The 8,749-nt window shown below is 42.9% G+C and overlaps 1 protein-coding gene across 1 annotated transcript in view; it reads left to right on the top strand.

The window, feature by feature from the left end:
• Window positions 1–8,548, top strand: part of St8sia1 (ST8 alpha-N-acetyl-neuraminide alpha-2,8-sialyltransferase 1) — a 152,711-nt gene extending 144,163 nt beyond the window's left edge. Inside the window, exon 5 of the mRNA XM_057787739.1 lies at window positions 1,516–8,548. Coding sequence (XP_057643722.1) covers window positions 1,516–2,002 — 487 coding nt within the window. The 3' untranslated portion in view covers window positions 2,003–8,548. The remainder of the gene's footprint in view (window positions 1–1,515) is intronic.
• Window positions 8,549–8,749: the final 201 nt, after the last annotated feature.

Below are 8,749 nucleotides of genomic sequence, written 5' to 3' on the forward strand. Positions count from 1 at the left end.
TATTTTACAACATGCCACATTTCCAGCCACAGTCAGAACCACACCCATCTTCCACATTCCAGGAACACCTAGCCTTCCTAATTTTACAGCACTTTATGTGCTTCTGCCTATGTAGCTTCCTTTATGCTCCTTGTCTCTTCTTGTTTCCCTAGCAACATCTCTTGAAGGGTTATCCATTCTCTAGCTTTCTCTGATATCCCTCTCTCCTCCAAATATTGCTGATTTGTTTGCCTTCTGCATTCTAAGGCACTTTGTAGATCTATCGAGTGTGGCTTTTGGAACACTTTGTTTTGTTTGTTACACTGCTGGTTCCTTAACCAGACTTGAATTTCTTGACTTAAAACACAGGCATTTTGATATGAGGGTTTGTGCCTTGTCTTACTGTAACGTGTCATGCCATGTTCATCTGATGTCGCTGGGAGGTCTGCCTTTTTATGAAGGACAACAGAGGAGTGGATCTGGGAGAGAAGGAAGGTTGGGAGAGGAGCTGGGAGAAGTGCAAGGAGGGAAAACTGTAGTCAGGATGTACTATATGAGAGAAGAGTAAATAAATTTTTTAAAAAGAGGCATTCACCTGAGACGATGGTGAAGTAAAGAGTGCAAATATGAGGACCCAAGTTTAAATTTCCAGAACCCACATAAAACTGGGAACAGTACCAAGCATCCATAATCCCAGAGCTCCCATAGTGAGATGAGGAACAGAGACAAGAGGATCCCTAGAAGCTTTGGGGGTTGCTGGCTTGGCTTACACAATGGGAAACAACAAAACCGAGAAAAGCTATCTCAAAATCAAGGTGGAAGGTGAGGATCAACACCTGAGGTTGACCTCTGACCCCCACAATGTACAGTATGTCCATAAACACATGCTCATGTAAGGTTAATAAAAGGTTAAGTGAGGTCACAAATATGCTATTAATTGTCTTTCTCTTGTGTTTGGCACATAAGAGGTCTTCCATACATTTTAGTTGCATTCATTTGAATCAGAGATTCTCTCTACAGGTGGCTGTGGATGAGCAGAGACAAGCAGAATTCAGAATTCACCAGAGAAGGGTGTGGGCAGCTCTCTGCATGGAGCTACAACAGTAACAGGCCTCAGTTTTCCTGTGTACTTACAGTTAGAGCATTGGCCAACTAAAGACTTATAGAACATGGGATTTTGATGGGAAAAGTTGTCTTAAAAGTGATTCTTTTTAATCTTCTGGTGAGGAAACCAGTTTTGTTTTTGCCACTGACACCACCCTAATCAGCAGTCTTGACAAAGCCACAAATCTTAAGTCACTTTCCATTCCAGGTGATAACAAAATACACAGTTGATGTTGGCCTAGGAGAACTTCATTAAGGAATGTTGATGAGTTCATGGTAGGAGTATTTGATCAGTTGGGGTATCTAATGAAGTTTCAGGCGAAGTGTTGTGTGTGTGTTCTGTTTGATAACTTCAACCGTCAGATGACAGGGTGACTGGGCTTTGATGTGTCTGTGTTTCTGAGGTCTGATTGAGTCTTTTATTTTCCATAGGTTTCAAAACCTGCTCTGGTCCAGAAAGACATTTGTGGACAGCATGAAGATCTATAACCATAGCTATATCTACATGCCTGCTTTTTCTATGAAGACAGGAACAGAGCCGTCTCTCCGTGTATATTACACACTGAAAGACGTTGGTGCCAATCAAACAGTGCTTTTTGCTAACCCCAACTTTCTGCGGAGCATTGGAAAGTTCTGGAAGAGCAGGGGAATCCATGCCAAGCGCCTGTCTACAGGACTGTTTCTGGTCAGCGCAGCCTTGGGCCTCTGTGAAGATGTGGCCATCTACGGCTTCTGGCCCTTCTCCGCAAATATGCACGAGGAGCCCATTAGTCACCACTACTACGACAATGTCTTGCCCTACTCGGGCTTCCACGCCATGCCTGAGGAATTTCTCCAACTCTGGTACCTTCACAAAATTGGTGCACTGAGGATGCAGCTAGACCCATGTGAGGAGCCATCACTTGAGCCCACTTCCTAGGGACCAGAAGAAGAAAGAACTGGGCTGGGGAATATTTTTGCTAGGTTTTCTATATGACTTCCAAAAGGAGTGGCCAAAGTGTGTCATGGATCGGCATGATAGGAACCAAACAAAAACCCAAGCAAAACTTTGCGTTTGATGTTGAAGTAAAATGTTCTGGGGGAAGATTTTATAGTGTGTCGTGGACTTACAACTGGGATTCCAAGGAGGTGATGCCCACAGATGACGTGTCTGTGGTTCAGATCTAGAAGACGAGATTCAAGGAGCAGATGAACTCTGATTGCTGAGGCCAAGGGGCTCATCGTGACAGCATGTGGGAGATGCCGGGGGTACTGCTGACAGTCAATATGCTGTGGCATCGTAGTCATTTTAAAAGACCTGTCTTATTGAGACTGGCATTAGAACTGTAGGTTTTTAAAAATTATTATTTATTTTTGTCCTGTTTAGGACTGTGGGTGGGTGATGGGGTAGACTTACAAAATCCTTCCTGCTGATTTTTGTGATTTGTTAAAACAAGTCTATGTTGGCTATAGTCCCCTCCGCTAGTACAGTTTTAAGTAAGAATTGCTTCTTGCCTCTTTGGTTTGGTCTATTTAGTATGAAGCTCTGTTGACTTTAGACTGGTTACAGCCACCAGGCCATGACTCAGCTCTGACAGAAACATGAGAATAATCTTTGATTACTTTGATTGACAGTCTAGATAACAGGAGACGCTTCCTCGCTCCAGATGCTGAGAGAGAAGCTCAACTTTAGGTTCCTGTTACATCAACCCATAGACTCCAATGCTGGTATTTTCCCCAAATCACTCTGCACATAATTGCTTTATTCACTTGCAAAGGGGCAAAAGTGTCTTCATTTAACGAGAGGTGAAGTAAGAACTTAGTCTCTGAGGCTGACAGACCAGAAGGCAGGGCCCTTTTCTCTTTAACGTGAATATTTTCCTTTAAGGTAACTCATGAGTACATACACATGAATATTCCCTTTCAAGATGATGTGTGTGCATGTACACATGAGTATAAACACATGTGCTCTGACACACTATACAAAGTAACCAAAGATTATTTTCATGTCATTGTCAAAACCGAGCATGCGTGGCCTGGTGTCTATAACCAGCGTGAAGTGCTACAGAGACGTCGTATGAAATCCATATCATGTTGACATAAGTTGAGCTGGCATAGCAGTTACTGTCAGTTTGCATGCCAGCACAGGGTGCAAGGTTTACCCTCAAAAACATAATCCAGGATGAAAACTGCTGTCTTATTCATTCTGCCTCCCCCACCCCCCAAATCTCATGAATGGGTCTTGTGCTGAGCATAGTGACCAGGGACCTGGTTCATGCAAATGAGCAGTTAGGAACCACTAGCTCTGTATTTTCTCAGTGGCAGGCGCAGCTGCTGGCGCAGCTTGGTACAGCTGCTTTGACACAAGGGAACTCCACGGCCAAATGTGTCTACTGTAAGTAAGGGACACGCAGGGACATCATCTGTGGTTGTTAGGCTCCAAGGAGCTGTGAAAACTCATGTTTATTCTTTCAAGTGTTGTCATGGTGTAGGTAAAACTGACCCACAAGCTCTACTTCACCTTGAAGGTATGAAGTTAATATATTGACCACGTCTATGAAAACAGGGGGCTTTACAATGAACGCTAATTTACAAGTTATCTAAGTTATGGAAGAGTTGCACATTGCCAAATGGGATCAGATATCCAGGTTACTCTAGAGATTAGCATCTGAACAGAGACGGGTTGTGCTGATGTTTAGAGAATGAAAGGTTTGGGAAGTTCACCACTGTGCAGGCTGACCTGGTGATCCATCTTGTGTGGTAGCATCAGGCTAACAGGAAGGCAGTGTTAAATGTGTTAGTCCTGTCTGTCCAACACATAATATAATCCCTGTTTTGAGGGACTATTATTTAATAATTACCTAAGAAAGAATGAATTTCTACCAATAGACTTTATTAAAAGTATAAAAGGCCTAGGAAAACACATATAAAGATTAGTTAAATGTGCATTCAGATGAATGTATTTAGGAATTGGTCAGAATCTAAGCAAGAAGCTCATAAAATCCACACACCCCAGCTCATGGAGAAGGCTATCTGGGAGTCTGAACGCTCGCGGCAGGTCCACGTAGAGTCTGGGGTTTCGTCACAAGCTGTAAAACTAGTCTACCTGGCATCTGAGCTGCAGAGCAGAAATGGTCAACACCGTCAGGTAGAGCTGTGCTTTCACCCACGATGACTGCCCTTCCCTCTCAGGGGCCATAAGCCAACACCTGGGGACATTTTCTTGTTATGACCAAGAATGCTAGCTGCATGCAGTAGGAACAGCCATGGATGGTGGTCCAGCAGCAATGGATCGGCCACTTGCTGTAGAGAATGGCCCAGAGAAACGATAGTAGTGTGGAAATTAAGAAACCCCAGGTTAGACCAACAGAAAAGTTTGTGCCATTTGCTCTTTAAGACACAGGTGTAATGTTCATGGCATGAACAGCATTGCTGCAACCTTCCATTATTTTATAGTGACAATTCATAGGTGCATATGTCATATACGTAACTTTATGTGTGTTTGATTAGATGATGTAGCTAAGCAAGAGGTAGGTGTGGCTGAATGGGTGTCTCTCGGGGTATGTATATATAACTATGTGTGTGTGTTTAACATTATTTTTAGCAAAATATGTGTTTCTACATAGAAACCACTCCAGAATCACCCTTAGAACCTTCTGGAGTACTCTATTACCTTTAAGAGGATGGGAATTATTAAATTCTACTTCTTGAAATTAAGGCCTTCAGCTCTGGGCCTGTTCCATTATTTAATGTATTTGACCTTTAACTTTCAGACAGAAGGGATTTGGGTTATGATGGGCATAGTCAATAGAAAACATTGAATTGACTTCAGAGCATCTGCCAAGAGATGGCACCCCTCTCTACCAACAATTAGGCCAATGCTGTAAATGTGTATATGTATGCATGCATGGAAATTCATATATGAGAGAGGAAAGGAAAGAGAGAGACACAGAGAGAGACAGACAGACACAGAGACAGAGACAAAAATAAGATTGCTTCATGGGGGAAAGGATGCAGAGACTACAAATGTGCACCCGGCGGGAATTTTCATTTTAGTCAACTGCAACTCGAGAACTGCTTTGGTTCTCAAGTCTCTGAGCAAGAATGGCTGTTATTTGGTTCAATCACACTTAAGTAAGGATTATGCCAGGTGAAGAGTAAGTCATCCCACCAGAAATAAAGCTTGTGCCTGAAAGCCCTTTTCATGAAAGATGACCCCTGGATCCGTGTGCTCACCACCATAAAATGCTTTACAAAAGTATATCAAAATTGTGTGCCTAAACTAGATTGCTCACTTTTATGACTTCATCAAAGGGAGGGAGCAGATGGAGGGCCTTCTCAGCCCTTAAGAGTTCTGACTGCCCCTGCAAAGGACCTGAGTCCAGTTTCCGACACACACGTCCTTGTGCATAGCTGGTGTCGTTCTAGGTCCAGGTGAGCTGGTGTCCTTGTCTGCCCTCCATGGATGCTGCATGCAAATGGGACCATATACCTACAAATAATTAGGAAATACATCTTAATAAAGGTAGAGAAAATTCTCAAAATGGAAGATGTTCAGGGAGTGCCCTTTGCTCTTCTTTGCTGAGAAACCAATCTACAGTTTAAATTTCTGTTTTTAAAAAGTATCAACTTTGTTGAATTTTTGCTGGCAAACCCTTGTCAGGAGAGATCTAATGAGAAAAACAGTCACCGGTGCACTGAGGGCCTTCACCTTACGATCTCAAGTACCTGAGCTTGCACTTGCTCATCTGGGTGCCCCATGGCAGAGTCTGATCACCTTGACCCAGTTGCATACAATCATGAGGAGCAGATGTCTCACTGCACACAGACGAGCTTTCTGAGTCCCTGACGCTAGGGAGAGAGCAGATGTCCCACAGTTCCTCTGTTTTCTTTGAAACCACGGACTTCTGAAGTCCAGAGCGTGTACAACTAAGTGTGAGGCCACAGGGTTTATTCTCAGCCCTATACAGTTCCTGTTTGATAAGTGGGAGGGTCTCAAATTTGTAGACATCCCTCACACACCCAGGCACACACACACATGTGCATGCACACAAACACAAGAATATGAATAGTATCTGCCTTTCTCTCGGCCTTAATGTGCCATTTGACCTTTTCACATACCTCCCAGAGATGAATGATTGACGCGTGCACACGAATGGAACCGTTCTTCACACTTCTAACCTCATTGCAACAAGGAAGGAACACGCTTCTGCTTCCTTGTTTGGGTTTTCTCTCTGTTGCTGACATTTGTAGTTTCTTCTTCCTTTAACACAGAGGAACAGGCATATTGAAGTGAGTTATAATATTGTGAGCACTTGAGTAAAAGCCAAAGCCCTTGACTCTCACTTGTTAGGCCACAAGCGAGGAATTAGATTTTATGGTTGCTCATCTGACCACGACTTTCAGTCTCACTCATGTGTTCAAAACCTTCCTGGTTTCGCTTTTCAGTTGAAACTCTTGGGATTCAACCAGTGAGGCAGAGTTGCCCGAGAGTAATGGTATAATATCCAAATATAGTTCGTGCTTCTTCTAGCCTCTGTGTAACTAGATTTCCTCCAGGTTCCTGTCACTTTCATATGTATGTTTCATGTCATTAACAGTAAAGGCCAAGTGATGGGACTTAGTCCAAAGCAGAGAAAACTGTGTTCACAGAATTCTGGATTTCTCTGTACAGTAATAGAAAGAAAAAAAAATATGGAATAGAGAAAAAATGTAACTGAAAAAAAAAAACTAAGAGAAAATAGTGATATTTTTTCCACTGCAAAGGATCTATTGGAAAGGGTTTTAGCCTCAGGAGGCAGCTCAGCATTCAGGAAGCAAGGGGTTGTTGTCTTACAGTGCAGTTGCAAGAACCGAATGGCTTCAAGATCACAGAAAGGGTGTTGCCTTGTCATCGTTAGGTTAGGATGAAAAGGTGATGTACCATGAACATGGATATTGAGCTGTTGCACGGAAGACTCCAAGCTGGTACCTGTGTTCTCATGTGGATCTTGGCAGTCTTAAGACCCCAGGTTCCTGCCCTCCCCCGGAAGTACCCTCCTGGGTGCCTGAATTTGGTGAAGTAAACACTTACACATTGCTCTGTCACCTCTTTTGATTTCTATTTTCAAGGTGAGTTCTAATTTAGCTGTTCTGTCAAGATGGTGCAGCAATGGTGGTTAAATGTCACCCTGATGCTGACCGGTGGACATGGTCACCATACACTGCACATTAGCAAGAGTTAGTGTTAGCTTCCTGTCCCCACAATGATTCCCAAAAGAGGCAACAGCAACTTAGATTTATTATCCTTCATGTTTTAGTTCAATCTCTCTCTCACCCTCCCTCTGTCCCTCTCTCCTTTCTTATGCTATGTATGCCCATGGAAAACAGGAAAGTGGCTGATTTGGTCATGTTGGGGAGTGGCAGAAGGTGCCTTAACTTTTCCTGGCTTGGCTCCCCTCTTACATACTCCCTTCATGTGTCTGTTGCTTTGCAGATGTTTCTATGTCTGTCCAACTTGTACCTTTATCGTCAGCAAGGACCCTTTTAAATGTAGCAAATGGGACTGTTTTATAGAAATTCCTGATAGTGCATAGGCCTTGGAGAAGTCTGATAATGGTGTGTAAATATCCTTTGCTCAGTTGTGGAACATTTTCTAAAGTCTTTTAGGTGATACCTACAGAAAATTCCTAGAGTTAAGAATGTTTTTCCAGAAAGCTCCAGCATTCATGGAAGCAATGATCCAACCTATTGCTGTCTTCCATTCTGTCTTCAATATGACAGTCTTCTCTCTCCAGTTAGGGTGACTGATGGTGCACCAGAGAGACATTACCTATGAGAAAGGGAGAGGAAGGACATACAGCACACTATTCTAAAGCCTGCTTCATCTTAAAAGATTCTATATTACTAGACTTATAGTTATCACGCAGCATAGTTTGATCTGCAAAATATTGGGGAAATATTTTTACCTTTAGCCTCTATCATTGCTCATTCTAGACTATCCCACATGTATGCAAGCTGTTTTATCCATGTATATTTTCAGAGGTTGGGTAAGAGTAAAAATAAGAAATTTTAAATATTCTCTCTCACCTACTGCCTATTGGTCCATGATAATTCTGGGAAAGACTTTTAGATCAGACTATAAAATTGAAGTTACCTTTGAAGTGTTTACAGAGTGGCTTCCTCCTATTAAAGCCACCTTTGATAGACAGGAAGTCTGGGAACCCAATACTCTTCATTTCTTTTCTTTTAAAGAATTTTATATAAAAATGTAGCAGGTCAGAAAAGCAGTTTAATCGGTACTTTTTACGGTGTGACTTGAAAACAGTGGTGCCTATCTGGTGGCTGAGATGAGCGGTGATGTCCTGAGGGGGGTCACTGGGAAAATACCTTTTCTGTGGTGTGTTCATGAACCGTGCTGGCAGTGAGAAGGTGAACCAAGTCTCAGTTTCTCTACCTCCCTTCCTTGGAGAAGATTTGGAAATGTACCTTGTGAATAAAATGGGTTTTTTTTTCTCAATGCAGTTTGTGGAGTCCTCTTATTCCTGTGAAGAGTGCTCACTATTTCTCCATGTGCTTTGTATCAAACTTGACTGCCCTGCTCAACTCTTCCCAAACAGGGTGGTGAGATGGCTCAGTGGGTAAGGGGGCCTGCTGCCACCCCTGACGACCTGAGCCTGATCACGGGGGTCTCCATGGTGAGTGATGG

This window comes from Chionomys nivalis, chromosome 1, assembly GCF_950005125.1.
Source record: "Chionomys nivalis chromosome 1, mChiNiv1.1, whole genome shotgun sequence".
Taxonomy (NCBI): Eukaryota; Metazoa; Chordata; class Mammalia; order Rodentia; family Cricetidae; genus Chionomys; species Chionomys nivalis.